The sequence below is a fragment of the Candoia aspera genome, chromosome 1, assembly GCF_035149785.1.
Source record: "Candoia aspera isolate rCanAsp1 chromosome 1, rCanAsp1.hap2, whole genome shotgun sequence".
Classification (NCBI taxonomy): Eukaryota; Metazoa; Chordata; class Lepidosauria; order Squamata; family Boidae; genus Candoia; species Candoia aspera.
The window spans coordinates 87708096-87723264 of NC_086153.1; the positions used below are offsets into that span (position 1 = coordinate 87708096).

At 34.9% G+C, this 15169-nt stretch overlaps 1 protein-coding gene across 3 annotated transcripts in view; it reads left to right on the top strand.

Annotated features, from left to right (window-relative positions):
• Positions 1–14486, top strand: part of SHPRH (SNF2 histone linker PHD RING helicase) — a 54918-nt gene extending 40432 nt beyond the window's left edge. For 2 of the 3 annotated variants that reach the window (XM_063308983.1, XM_063308996.1), the window contains exons 21-29: positions 719–862; positions 1523–1624; positions 3275–3346; positions 4361–4549; positions 5071–5163; positions 5411–5497; positions 8796–8974; positions 11411–11491; positions 12574–14486. In XM_063308983.1, the coding sequence (XP_063165053.1) occupies positions 719–862; positions 1523–1624; positions 3275–3346; positions 4361–4549; positions 5071–5163; positions 5411–5497; positions 8796–8974; positions 11411–11491; positions 12574–12670 (1044 nt within the window). In that variant the 3' untranslated portion in view covers positions 12671–14486. The remainder of the gene's footprint in view (positions 1–718; positions 863–1522; positions 1625–3274; positions 3347–4360; positions 4550–5070; positions 5164–5410; positions 5498–8795; positions 8975–11410; positions 11492–12573) is intronic. The other variant, XR_010068341.1, reaches the window with a different exon arrangement.
• Positions 14487–15169: the final 683 nt, after the last annotated feature.

Sequence of the window (15169 nt, forward strand, 5' to 3'; positions counted from 1 at the left end):
ATAGGAGGCTAATTGCCAAATCTGTGTACAAATGTATCCATGACATATGTACAAATATCTGTTTAGTTTTCATGACACATGCTGTATATTATTTAAGAGTGATTTATATCCTTAATTCCTACATAATGTAACAGCATCATTTAAAATTAAGACATCAACTAAACTGTATCATATGTATATAATTTTCTTCCAGTATCAATACCCAAAATTAAGAATTACATGGCATTTTTTCAGCTATGTCTGTTTCATTATGGAATATTCAGTGATCCATATAGCTCAGTAACTAATACTGTGAGTTATGTGCTAAATATCCTTGAGCAAGATGCGTCTTGTCTCCAATTCATATTTACAAATGGGACATAATTGTTCGGATTACTTCTCTAGCTTGTTCCAGGGTTGTAATAATGTGTGTGTCCTTGTGCGTTAAGGAGATATATGTGTCTGTGTATGTGTGTATATATGCACGTGCACACATGCATACAGGTGAATATATTGATTACTGATAGAGATTTTTGCATAGTTTGACTGTTTTCCCTGTGTTCTGTAGAGATGGAATTGGTTATTGTATAACACATGTAGATACAAAGGGGGAAACCTAGGCTATCGTTTTCATTATGTTTTATGCCAATGTTATTTTAGAATCTGCACAAATGCTGATATATGTTTTGTTTACCACAACCTAGAGTTCTTTTCCTGATTAAAATAATTACCCTTTCAGTTGCTTCATGAATACTGGATGGTCTTGAGAGACCATGTTTCTGCCATTGATGAACTTGCCATGGCCACTGAACGTCTTAGAATGCGTCATCCAGAGGAGCCAAAACCCAATCACCCTGTTCTTCACATAATTGAGCCACATGAGGTGACATTTCTTTATACTTGAAAAGCTGGAATACTGCTTGGTAAGCCGTGGTGGATCAGTTCATAAAGCACTGAGTTGGGGCTGACCTTATTCAATAATGAGGGCCTTGGCACAAGTTGCTACTTAGCTTTGAAAGATTGCTTCAGTTGGAGTTAAAATGTAGTGATGTTCTGGTTCAAAATATTGCAGAGCCCTAAAGATTAGCAGTCATTGAGGGCTGTAAACTGAAACTAAAAAGAACCTTTTTGAACTGTTTCTTAATTTTTTGTAGCACCTCTTTTGTGTTATAGTGTTAGAAGTTATGTACCTCAGATTTGTTTGAATATAGCAGATAGGTTGCTCTTCAGCCTTGATAGGTCTTCAAAATTGTTTACAATAAAAACACCATAAAGCAATTTAAAATTAAAATAATCCAGTTTTAAACTAAATCAAGAGGAGCACCAAGTAGGATAATCAAAACACCTCATCTCATGTTTATCATACACTCTGCTCTTCACCTGAACTTCCTGATTGCTGCAAATGATGGGGGTTGAAGGACAGAATAGTTTTAAACAGAATAGATCTCTGTTAATTAGCAATAATGCTAAGAGAAGATGGTATATGCTACAAAGTCTTTCCACAGTGTAATAAGAGTTTTATGAAAATAAACTTGGTTTCCAGGTGGAACAAAATCGAGTGAAACTTTTGAATGACAAAGCAGTTGCCAAATCACAGCTCCAGAAGAAACTAGGCCAGCTACTCTACCTCACTAATTTAGAAAAGGTAAGATTGAATTTTCCTGAGCTTACATTATGCTATTGCCTAATCCATTGGAACATCCTTCCCTAGTCAATGTTGTCCAGATGCTTGGGTTTTATATTCACTAATTGTGAGCCTGTACAGTTTTTGGCCATAAACTGAAGACCAATAGAGTGGGAAGGCATCAGGGTAGGAGAAATTATATTTAGTATTTTGAAGATAGGATTTTCCCCTGAGACCTATTTCATAGGATTTGAATGACTTGATAGTGTCTGTTGACTGTATTTAAACAACACAAAAAGCATTGCTTACAGTTGTGAATTCACTAGGATCATGCCAGCTAATTCCAGCTTGCCTCTATAATAGCTGCTACTAGGGTTTGTTTCAGGTTTGCATTGCCTATCCAGAGCTGCTATCTAGTTTAAGGCTTAATGTGTTACCTGTCTGTAAATTTTATCTTGCTAACTAGAGAAACAAATCTAAAATAACCCATAGCTATTTTAACCATATTTAATAATATATAATTGTATATTACAATTGAGTTGTAAAGTCCTGATTCTAAGAAAATATATACATATTTGAATTTTTATTTATTTTATCAAATTTCAAGGCCATCTGACTCCTTTGTAACTCTGGGTGGCTTACAAATAAAAACAATACATATAAGAAAGAACACAATCGACCAGAAGAACAGAACACCAACTATGAACCAGCCATAGCAAAAGGGAGCTGTCATGAGTAAGGATGGCGAGCAGGGGGCTCCCATCCAGACTGTAAAGCGCATGCGTAGCACTGAGGAATTGGGTAGCCATTCCAAGAGACACAGATCGGGCCTGCCTTAACCTTTGGGGTTTGTATGTCTGGGTTTTTCCCACGCTTCTTCAGTTTGTTAGGATTTTCCTGTTATATAGCAGCAATAAAACACTAGAGACCTGTTCCTTGTCTCAGCGTGGTTCCTGGCTGTTAGGACAGGAGCTCCACAATCACTGTGTCCCCAATTGTCCCCCTTAACAACGTACTAAATAAATAAGGGTGGGAGCTACAGAATTCTCTAGGGGCACATTGTTCAAGAGGGCAAGTATTGCAACACAGTAGACACACTTCCAGGGTCCCACAAGATGGCATGGTTTAAGTGACAGGACCTGGAGCGCATCCATTGTGCTTGACTGCACTGGGTGGCCAGAGACGAGATACGCGGTTCCATTTAAATTAATTAATGCCATTAGTATTTACCCCATAGACACTTGGATTAAGAGTTAATTTAAAAACAGGTTTTGACTGAACGCAGAGAGATACAGGTTTCATTTTCTTTAAATCACCTCTCATATTAGCTCTGAAACACATCCATAAGTTCATCATACTGGCTCTCAGGTAACATTAGTCACTGTATTGTTCGTACTGCAAAATACTTTCCAACTGTAGTCTACTATAAAATGTATCCTATCACTTTGCATAACACTTTTTCTAGTTCTGTTTATGGCTTTTTTGATCCATGCCTATTCTTTCATTTTTCTGAGTATTATGTCATATTTGAATATTAAGAAATTAGAATATATTTGATTTATTAAAAATGAAGAGTGTTAACATCAAATTACTTAGATAATTATTTTAAGCAATTAAGTACATAATTGATTTTTACTCTCCCAGTAAAACTGCTTTTTAATGTTTGCATAGTCTCAAGATAAAACAACTGGAGGAATTAATCCGGAGCCCTGCCCAATTTGTGCACGGCAGCTGGGAAAGCAGGTAAAATTCCCCACCATGGCTTTTTCTGTACATAGTTTAGTTCATTATTGGCATACTTGAAATAATTTTCTTTATCCAAAATTTGCTTGTGCACAGACTCAAAACTCTGCTTATAAATCTGTTGTCTTTTGAAACATACCTATATGGTTATAATTCTGTATTCATTAAAAAAAACTATTCTGTTGGACCATATAGCTGCCAAATGTAGAGTGTGTACGCAATTTTGCTTCTCAGAAGATCTCAGGTATTATAATTTACATATAGAAATATATTTATACTTAAAGGTTTAGCTCTTAAAACTCTGAAAATAACTATTGAAGTGTATAGTAGTACCTGAAACACCAGGCAGCTGAGCAGATTTTCTAGGTATCTATAGAATTTCAGGGTTGTCTATAGTTTTTGTCTTTTTTTTTAATATTAAAAGCTCATGACAACATAAGCAGTTACTATATATGCAAACCTGCATAATTAGCTCTTCTGATTTCTCATATGATAGGAAAGGAAGACTAGTACAGTAAATGCATGGGTTGTATTTTAGTAAATTATGAAATGAAAGCAAAGTTGTTTTTTGTCCTGGGAGTTAAAAATTTTGGGACTTCTCATCATTCAGAAATGAGTGTCCACCTTGCCCTTGAAACTGAAAAATCCTGCCTCGGAGGTTTGATTTTGTGTTTGTTTTGATGTTTATGTGTATGGCACATGCTACCCTGTTATTTGCTCCACCATCATTTTATGTGACCATAGTCAACAATAAACACCATGAAGCAATCAAAGAAATCCAGGACTTGTATCTCAGTTATTTGCAAGCTTTTACTATTTTTAACGTGCTTAAATTTGAGTGAGAATTCTGTTATTAGGCACCTGACCACGTGTTCAGGCTGGCTGGTTAATTTAAAAATCTAATATGTATGCATCTTTTTACCTTTTTAAAACAACTGAGTAGTTCCTTTCTAGTTTTCATGTTTGTCTATGTGAGCTACAAATAAACTCTTACTCTTATTTTTCTCCATCTAGTGGGCAGTGTTGACATGTGGACATTGTTTCTGCAATGACTGCATAGCTATTATTATAGAACAATATAGCGTTGGCACCCGCAGAAGTTCAATCAAGTGTGCCATCTGCAGGCAAACAACTTCACATAAAGAAATCTCCTATGTCTTCACAGCAGAGACTGCAAACCAGGAGGATGATATACCTGTGAAGGTAGATGGCTACCCTTTTTTTTTAATTGATGCAAATTATTATTATTTATCCTAGTTATTCATTAGGAAAATTTTACGTTTTCTTTATTTAGAAGTAGGTTTTGTGGAATTAGTCCTTTCCACAACATTTTTGTCAAAAAGTATCTGTTACCCAGAGACAATTCTCTGACCTTCCAAATGTTAGTCATTTCTTTAAAATATAGGGTGAAATTTAAGAATTTTTGTAATTCAGTAAGTTATTCTAGTGCTTAACTCTGGCATCCCCAAAGCAACTGGACATATTAGTTGGCTGGATCATGTTCATGGGTACAGTTTCATAATATCTTTATAGCCACACAAAGCATCTCAGATCATATGCCTGTGTATTACATACATTTTTGAAGAGTTTTCTGGTGTACATGAATTGATATGCTATAAATAGATAATGTTGTAAAACAAATAACACATAATGTTACTGTGTTGTTTTAACATGATCTGTACTATATAAATGAAAACTAATTTTTATTTTCTTTCTGTTGAAAGGGAAGCCACTCAACTAAAGTGGAAGCTGTGGTTAGAACTTTAAAGAAAATTCAGTTCAAAGATCCAGGGGCAAAATCTCTAGTTTTCTCAACGGTATTTCTAACATTTTAAAATTATAAATAACCATTTTGTGAATGTGTTATGCAACTGGATTCTTGAGTATTGATAAATGAAATGAGAATTGATTGAAGCTAAAATTAGTCAACATTGACAATTGTGTATTTGGCTGTACTACTACCTATTTTTGATATTGGAAACAATAAACAAGAAAGCTTCTGTATCTGTTACAAGTATCCATATTATTTGTAGTATGTAAATAACTTCCTCTTATATTTTGCAGTGGCAAGATGTGCTTGATATCATTGCAAAAGCTTTGCATGATAACAACATGGACTTTGCTCAAATCAATGGAATTCACAAATTTCAGGTATTGATTGCATTATCATTATTTGTACTTTCTTTTTTCTTTCCTCTTAAAACTAATATAGTAAGGATGCTTGTTTGCGAGATGGGTGGCTATATAAATTTGAAAAATAAATAAATAAATATGTGAACTGATGAAATTAATTTAATTTCTAAAGTAACCATAGGTTGTTTTTTTTTAATCTGTTCAGTCATGTCTGATTCTTGGAGACTTCCTGGACAAGTCCCTGCAGTTTTCTTGGCAAGATTTTTCAGAAGTGGCTTGCCATTGCTTCTTTCCTAGGGCTGAGAGAGAGTGACTGACCCAGGGTCACCCACCTGGCTTTGTGACCAAGGCAGGACTAGAACTCATGATCTCCCGGTTTCTAGCCCAGTGCCTTAACCACTACACCAGACTGGCTCTCAAAGTAACCATAGTACTGTAAATTAAAAAATAAAAACAAAACAGAAAACATAAATAAGTAGGTTGAAGAATAAGAATCAGTGCAACTTTAACATCAGCCATCAGTTAATTCCAGTTTGAGGCAAAAGAGGCATATATCTAAGGATTTAATGCCCCCATAACCTAAGATGGTAGGGAATAAGTGAGTCAGATTTTATGCTATCTAGCTTCCCATTCTTTCCAGCCATTTTCCTATCTTTGCTCAAAATAGTGATGATCTATTTCCTTGGTAAATGTTTCTTTATGAGGCCTGTCACACTTCTTGATTGTTTTGCTTATTCTTACCTCGATTACTTCTTTGTTTACTACAAAAATGCAAATGCATTTTGAGGTTGAATTACAATAACTATAATTTCCAAATCACAATAATTGATCATTCTATTTTATTCTGCTTTGGTCAGACCTTACCAGAAATCCTGTATCCATTTCTGGGTACCATACTTAAAGAACAATTAAGAGAAACTGAAACAGATTCAGAAAAGGGAAACTAGGTCCTGTGAATAGAGGAATATGGGTTGTATTCTGTTTTGTTTTGTTTAGCTTTGAGAAGATTGAAAGTGGATATTATTGCACTCTTCAAATACTCAAAAAGCTCATTTCACTTTTAGAAAAGTCTTCTTAATAATAGGAGCAATTTGATAATGAAATCAACTACCCAGTGATGTGGGCTTCTCTTCATTGGATGTCTTCAAACAAAGGCTAGATAGCAGTCCATCAGGGTTGCTTTAATTTGGATTCAGCAGCCTAAATGGCCCTTTTCAAGATTCTGTTATTATTCTCTAGAAATCAGTGCACATTTCTTATGAGTCCTCAAGAAGATCAAATCAGAGATAACAGATAGATTTGTAATTGTTCCTCAGTGCTGGCCATGTTTTTTGATGATTCTACGATTATCAAAAGGTGCTCCAGTCTTTCTGCTTGTCATTCCAGATCAGATCTTAGAAGGTCCATTCCTGCAGTCTTCCACTTGGATCTATGATTCTGTACAGCTAGCTGCTTTTGGCATCTGTACAGAATCACAGATAAATAATTCTGTAGTTCTAAAGTGTACAGTTTTACCCTGCCATATTGGCTTAAAGCTTGGATGTTTTTGGCTTGCAATCTTCAGAAGCTACCGGAACCAACTGGGGATATGGCTCATTCTACCAAGACAACCTCAACAGTGAATGCTCTGTAGGGCAGATATGTAGTTATCTTCCAATTCTTGCATTGCGAGATTGATGTCCTGGTTGTCTTCGGAAGAAAGGTTTTGGAAGAAACATTTTACAGCAGCTTGTTTTTCCTCAATTCCATTTTGACATCAAAAAAATCTTGGCCTCATTAGGAACTAATCACTTATGGGTTACCCTAACCCCATTGTTTCAGTTTGTTGGCTTTGGTATAACACATTTATGTGACCATTTGTTTTATACCAAATGGTGGAAGTAACTTAGAATACTTATTGAGAAAGATAAGATTTGATGTGAAGGAGACATCTGCCCTCCACTTTGGAAGTATCTGGGAACAAAAAAAAAAATGTTTTTGTTGTGTTTTCAGGCTTGTGCCATGGTGTGAAGGGGATTTTTTGCTCATTCATCTTCCTGCTTTGCTCATCTCAGTAATGGACTCTTTCATAGTTGCATTAGTTGCAGCTTTGATACAAAAGGAATTAGAAGGAGCAAGAAGTCAAGAGAGTTTACATAAATTTCTGGGTCATGTGTTCCTGGTAGATTAGTCCATGGTGTGGGTGCCTTCTTCATATCAATCAGGAAGTAATTTTCATGGTAGGAATACAGTGTTCCTGTCTTAACTGCATGTTATTCTTACAAGCTGTGCATGGACACAGCTGAGCAGCCTTTAATAACATCTAGTAACTTTAATTCTTGAGGTCATTAGAGAAAAAAAGGCTGTGGCAAGGCTATAGTCCTTTCTGCCTGGAACTGTATCCATTCTACTGCCTCACTATCAGGCACATGGACTGTGGGGAGCCATGGAGATGACTTTGGGGAAAATATGCAAAAGCCATTATAAAAACAAAAAGCCCAGAAACATTCCTTGAGCCCCGGGAAAGGAGAAATGCAGGCTGTCTCCTCCCTGACTCCCTGGGTTATAAGAGGGAGGGAAAAGAAAACACCATCAGACTTGCAGGATTCTGTTTATATAGCTTATCTCAATAAAGTGTAGCTCTAGACATTTTGTGGAGTCTTGTTTCCTGATCTGGACAACCTCAAAGGGCTGACATTCACTATGATCATCAGAGGGATAGCTGATGCTGGGCACCCTTCCCTATACTTGATTGAGGTATAGTACACAGTGGCTTCCTATCATCTCTTATCCCATTTATCTTCCTGTTTATCTTCAAAACAAGGATTAACAGTATTTTTATTGCAACTGAATTATTTGTATTTGTATAATTTTACTTCGGAGAAAAGCAGAGTATGCATTTTACTAAAAATCAATATAGTTAATAGTCTGCAAACTCTGGGGACCAGCTTTAGCTCTACCATGGAATAAAGTATAAGCCTGCTTTTTTTTTTTTTGTTTGGATGAAGTTAATTTTGGATAACCTTAGGCAAACTGAAACCAATCTCAAATTCCATTTAAATGGAAACTTATTGCAGTTAATGCAGCTGATGAATTGCTTAAGCTGGTTAATTCAAAAGAGGAGGGTAATTTATCCAGAGTATCATGGGAATGGTTTATTAGTCAGGGATAAAAAGGAGCCCATGTGATTTTTGCACATCACATTTGGTTGTTTGGTATGTGTAAAGGCGTTAGGATTCCTGTTACATTTATTTAGTATACTAAAAAGTGGTGAATTTATATTTGTTCCCCCCACCATAATATCCTTCACTGTGATGGTAATATTTTTATCTTCCAGGAAAACCTCTCTGCATTTAAATATGATCCCAAGATCAACATACTGCTTTTGCCTCTCCATACTGGTTCTAATGGTCTAAACATAATTGAAGCAACTCAGGTACTGCTGGTTGAGCCCATATTGAATCCAGCTCATGAGTTACAGGCCATTGGCAGAGTGCATCGCATTGGGCAAACTAAGTATGTTCTAAAATCCATCTGGCTCATGTAATCTAACCCCAGCTTCTTCAAGGTTTAGAGGTTCTCATTCCTTTTTGCCCACCAGTGAGTTTCATGCACCGATCGATTACACCCACTTATTCTGGCTGACTTGTGCTTTTCCCCCTCCCAATGAGTTAGGGTTAGGATTATCAATCAATGGTTGACAGTTACCCCTATGAATTTATGTACCCACACCGTAATCACAACAAGGATATCACACCAATCAGTTACATACTCTGTGGGCAAAACTTTTTAGACATGAGATTTTAACACCAGTGGTGGGCAAAAAAGGAACAAGAGCCAGTTTAGGATTTAAGATAGTGACTCAGATGAGTTTAAAGTAGAATCAGAGAATGTAAGGAAAAGAAAGCACTAAAGTGCTGTGACTTCAGAGTGGAGACTTCTGAAACTCAGTACTGTACTGTCTGTCTGTCTGTCTGTCTATCTATCTTTATCCTGCAGTAATTATTTTTTTATAAATAACTCAAGGTGGCGAAAATACCAAATACTCCTTCCTCCCCCTATTTTCCCCACAACAGCAACCCTGAGGTGAGCTGGGCTGAGAGAGAGTGACTGGCCCAAGGTCACCCAGCCGGCTTTCATGCCTAAGACGGGACTGGAACTCACAGTCCCCTGGTTTCTAGCCCAGCACCTTAACCACTAGACCAAACTGGCTCTATTTTGAACAGTGTGGGCATTTTTTACTTACTACTTAAATTATTACATTTATTCCCTGCCTTTTTGCTCATGTAAGTATACAGTGCAGCTAACAAAAATAAAATAAAATATGATGGTAAAATCAATACCATGCAAATCAGGTAAAACATTGTCATTTTCTAAAGATTGAGAGAATAGAGGCAAATGCATCTTCCTGGGGAAAACATTCTGTAACCCAGGTGACATATGGAACAAGACTGTCCCCTACATTTTTTTTTAAATGTAATTTAAGTATTTTAATTACAATAGTTCCACTACATTTTTAATATTTTTATTTTTTGTAATAAAACAATATTTAATCTTAAAAAATTAAAAGTACAAAACTAAAAATACAAACCAAGAAGGAAAATAATATATTTTATATTTTATATCTTTGTATTTTATACTTATCAATAGTCATTGGTTTATCAATGAATTCACTACTGTAATAGTGTGATACTCTTGTAAGATATCACAGAATCTCTGCCATAGTAACACATATTGCTACATCCTTTGATTAGTAGAAAATATTGCCTTTTCCAAAACAGATAGATCACACATTTACAACAACCTTGACTTATGAAATAACATCACTTCTCCAAATTCTTTATATAATTCTTTTTGCCACCCCCTATGCTCAATACAACCACAATTCCTAATAGTCAAATTCCAAAGCTTTGGTATATAATTCCACATTACATTGACATCTTTAACATTCAAAGATTTTCCCATAAATCTGTCCCCTACATACCAGATAGCCAAGCTTTTGGTAGTGGGGTATCTCTGTTGTTGATGTAAGTGGACAGTCAGATTCATAGTGGGAAAGGTAGTCCATCAGACAGTCAGGCCCCTAAACCATTTAAAGTTAAGATTCCTGGTGTTGAACTTTACACTTTAAATTGTTCTTAGTGAGCAACTGGCAGCCAGTACAGATCTTTCAGAATAGATATTATGTGATCCTTTACCTTAAACCAGTTGCAGTTTCTGGATTCCATCTGTCTTGCCCCTAAATAGTTTAACATTAACATGAATGTATCCTACTGGAGGATATCTAAGGTTAAAACAGCATTTACCAGTCTAGGTACCCTTCAGATGCAGTGATTTTTACCTTCTGGCATTCGCAGCAATGGCCATGTTTTCTGGGGAATTCTGGGAATTAATGTCCACACATTTGGAGGACATTTAAGCTATGGAGGTCTGATTTAGAACATCATCTTATCTGAAATAAATATATTTAATTTGCACTTTTTGTGCTTATGGTATTACTGCCCCATGAAATGTGAAGGGAAGAGATATTCTTGGTTGACCTAGAAAAATACTGTCTTGGTTCTATTCCAGTTAGCAGATACAATTGGCTGTGGTTTGTTAATTTGTTAATTAATGGAACAAAACAGATTGAAAATATGTCTAGTGCTTTTCTTTTTTAAACAGACTTTGCCTTTTATATAATGATTGTTTCCTGTATATGTTTTTTCTAAAACTATATTATAAATATGGCTATATTACTGAAATTATAGTTAATTTGATTTTTATTTTAAAATATCAGCTATACTAGCTTGTTCTTACAATACTTATTACATGATTATTGAAACTATTAATTAAAAGGATTAAGACTCTAGGCTACCCTACTAGTAATTAAGGCCCATTGAGCACAGTAAAAATTACTTCTGAGAAATGAAGTATAATAAGCTTACTAAATGTCCTGGTTTCAAAATGCAGGCCCACCATCGTTCATAGATTCTTGATTAAAGCAACAATAGAAGAACGTATGCAGACAATGATGAAAACTGTGGAAAGGAGGTAAGTAAAAGCTGATAATCAAATTATTATTCAAATGTGTAGGTGACCTACCCAATATGTAAAATCATGTACACTGCAACTCTGTAAACACATATATAGCAATAAGTTCCATGGGATTAAACAGAAGTTATTCTGAGTAGACATATATAGAAGTATGATATTAGAAATCAGAAATCAGCATTATGATGTAAAAAGGGAGAGACATTATCTAAGAACTCTCAGTTGCAAGTGTTTTCAAATTGCAGTGAATATTCTTGCTGCAGGAAGAAACTGAAGCATAATGAACCTCAAGTGAAAATGTCTCAGACCAATATAGCAAATAAGAACAACTGGACTTCGCTTTATCTAATGTTTTGGGAAAGTCCCTACGAATCACCTTTGTATTTTGAACTCTTCATCAGGCTACTGGAACTGAGCCAGTTCCTAAAGTTGATCTTGGAGGCTTACTTTCTAGGCCAAAAAAAAAAAAAAAATTCCCTGGTAAATCAGTTGTCTACTTTTAGTAGCCAAATCCCAAGAAGCATACAAGGTTGCATGCGTAGGAAGTCTATATAAATAATTGCAGGTTCATTGGTTATTTGTTTATGGTGAATAGGACATCTTTTTGACCATTCACAAATCAATTTTTCTAAGTCTGCTTTTAAAATACGAAGGAATTGTATTTGGTTACTGACCAGCTTGTATGGCTTACATAACATGTTGGAATCAAATCTCCACTTTTTTATTCTCTTTGGTTGAACAAGAGATCTATCATCATCTATCACAATTTTTGCATGTAAAGTGGTAGCAGTTTATTACGCAATTTCTAATTATGTGAATCATTTTACTTAAAAGAATAAAATAAAACATGATTGGAAAGCAGCTTACCATTTCAAACATAAATGCCATTGTAAATCATCTTGGAAAATATTTAAAATGATCAGCCATGATTTTATACTCCTTTGAAATAAAGTGTTGTCCTTGGGAAACTGCCTTTTCCTCAATGATCATTATAAAATCTTTAGTGCAAAGCTATGAGTGTACACTCTGTTTCCCAGTCATCTTGATTTGTTCTCTTCCTCTTTTCTGTTTTGTTTCCAAAGTCACTCTAATTCTTCCATGAAACAGTCGGAGGCCTCTGTGTTAACTGTAGCTGATTTGGCAGATCTTTTCTCAGAAGAAACCGAAGAACTTGGATGAAATAATCTATTTCAGATTTTCTGAGATGGAAGGGGGCCATGACCTACCTGATTTCTAAGTAACACGATAGTATGAGTTAACTTTCAGAAATTCCTGTAGATGTCACCAACTACTCATTCATTTTAGGATGATGTATTGGTAAATAATTTAGGATCTCTGATTGTGAATTACTTCAACGTATTATTTTGGTTAATCAAAATGCACTTTATTTAGAAATTAATGAACTATAACTTTGTACTTCCAAAGAACCTAAGCACCATAATCCCATAACCCACCTTGGATTGTGCATAAAATCGTTATTTCAGCGTAGTTTGTTACATCAGAAAATGTATTTATATGCATTTCTATGTATTTTCACTGCAGTTGAAAGCAGTGGGAACAAATAGATGTTTGGTTGCATATATAATTTATGCCTAGAATTCCTGAACTAAGAGAATTAAATAAGAGACACATGTTATTGTTTGTTGCTGGATCAAGGTGTTCAACTAAACACTGAAGGAATAATAATTTGTATGGCAAGAAGGATGTCATGAATCAGGTATTGTCTCCATTTCATTTTTGCAGTTAATTATTAAAATAAATTTCAAAATAAACTTACATTTTTGAAAGGACTTCTAGCGATGCTCCCATGTTATCATGCAAGTAACAGTTTATCATTTAACCTTAAACTGCTAATTTTTAGAAATCATTTCAGTTTTTGTAATAATATTTATGCTCTGGTATTCCAATTTAAATTTTTGTTTTTTCTTGTTTATATGTTTGCTGTTAATGTGTGCTATTCTCTTTGTAAATTATGTCTTTTGTATGATCTTTGTCTTAAAATGATAGCTAAACACATTTGTTTATCAGATTTTTAAAGATTCTTAAAATTGTATTGGTTTGTTTAAAATTTGGTTATTTGTAGTCTGTTAAAAATGGTAATGCTTCCTCTTGCATTTAACTTTGATCTGATTGCGAACAAAGTATGACAAACTTGCAAATTACTATTTTGTTGTATTGCTTGTTCAGTTTTAATAGCAAAATACTAGTCATTAATATTAGATATAAAAAATTAAATGTATCCAAACAGTGGTGAATTTAATAGTAGTAAAACTAAACTCGCTGAGATTTCATATGAATTTCTTAGATAGTATCTGTATAGAATCATCTTATTAAAATTGATGGTTATAGATAGGGAAAGGCTAGGATGCAGATTTAAAATAACATTTGAAGGCTGAAAGTTTCATTGTGGATATTTTATGTTGCCAACCTTCTTTCCTGAGCATTACTCCCACTTGGAGGCCTCAGGAAGGCTAGTTTTTTTTGTTTTTTTTAATGCAGAAAATGGGACAGTGTGCATGTATTAATACAACATATTGAGAATAGCCAAATATACTGGAAAAAATAATAGAGCAGATAAAACTGATTTGCATTTTTTAGATTTGGAACCTTGAACGCTGTTGATTCAGCCACCTTTGCAAAATTTGCTTTGGTTGAATCATTTACTCTTGCACATAGCAAGTAATTCCTGTCTTTTAACATGGGAATAAGTGATTTAACTACTGGGTTTTATAGGAAAACAAAAAAATAGATGGCAAATCTGAGTTCTCCCACACCGCCAATAATTGAATCTTCCTATTTTTGGAAATGTATTCTGAGACTTAATGGGAAATGTCCTTGGTTTAAGGTTGGATTAGAGATTCCCTGGGGCTTACTGGCTTGGCAGTGTGTCCTTGGTTGCTAGAGCGAGAGTTTGTGCTTGAATGGTATGTAAACATGATTTTACTGTAACTAACTTTCAGCTGCTTACTTTTAATTAAAGTTTTTTAAAGTATCAGTTTAATTTTTTTTTAAAGATACCTTTTACATTTAGAGCAGGTAAGATACGCAAAAACCTGGAAATAACAGGTGCTTTCTCCATCAAAAAACCAATGTGTATGTGTTTCTCATTTATCTAAACTGCAAGCAAGCTGGGTCGTTTGTGACAAAAGTTTCTACCATTTCAGGCAGTCTGAAGACTTGGCCAGCAAAGCATCTCTGTCGATAGAACCAGCTTTTTTCTTCCTTTTTTGGATGCCTGGAACATAACAGTTGTTTACGAGAATTGTCATGTACTATTAACAGAAGCTAAAGAAATGCCACACTGGGGTTGGGGGCGGGGAGACAAGGAAATAACTTTTTTTTCTTTTTTGCTTAATCTGAGAAAAAGTGTGTGTCTAGTTAATAACATTAGGGCAGATGAATCACAGTTTATAAACTGGCTGTTATGAAAAGTGCATTTTAGAATTAAAATTGTAGAAAAACTGAAGTCCTTTTGAGAAAAGTACTTAGCACATACACATTTAAAAAAATCCCAAGAATTTATGTCTTGCTTTTCTAACCAACTGTGCTTCAGTATAGCAGACAATGCCAGCTGGCTGCTCATTTTGGCTTTGTGGAAAATGCTGTTACACAAGGCCAGTATTTATTTATTTATTTCTCACATTTCTTCACTGTCCATCTCTCCAAGCAACTCTGGGC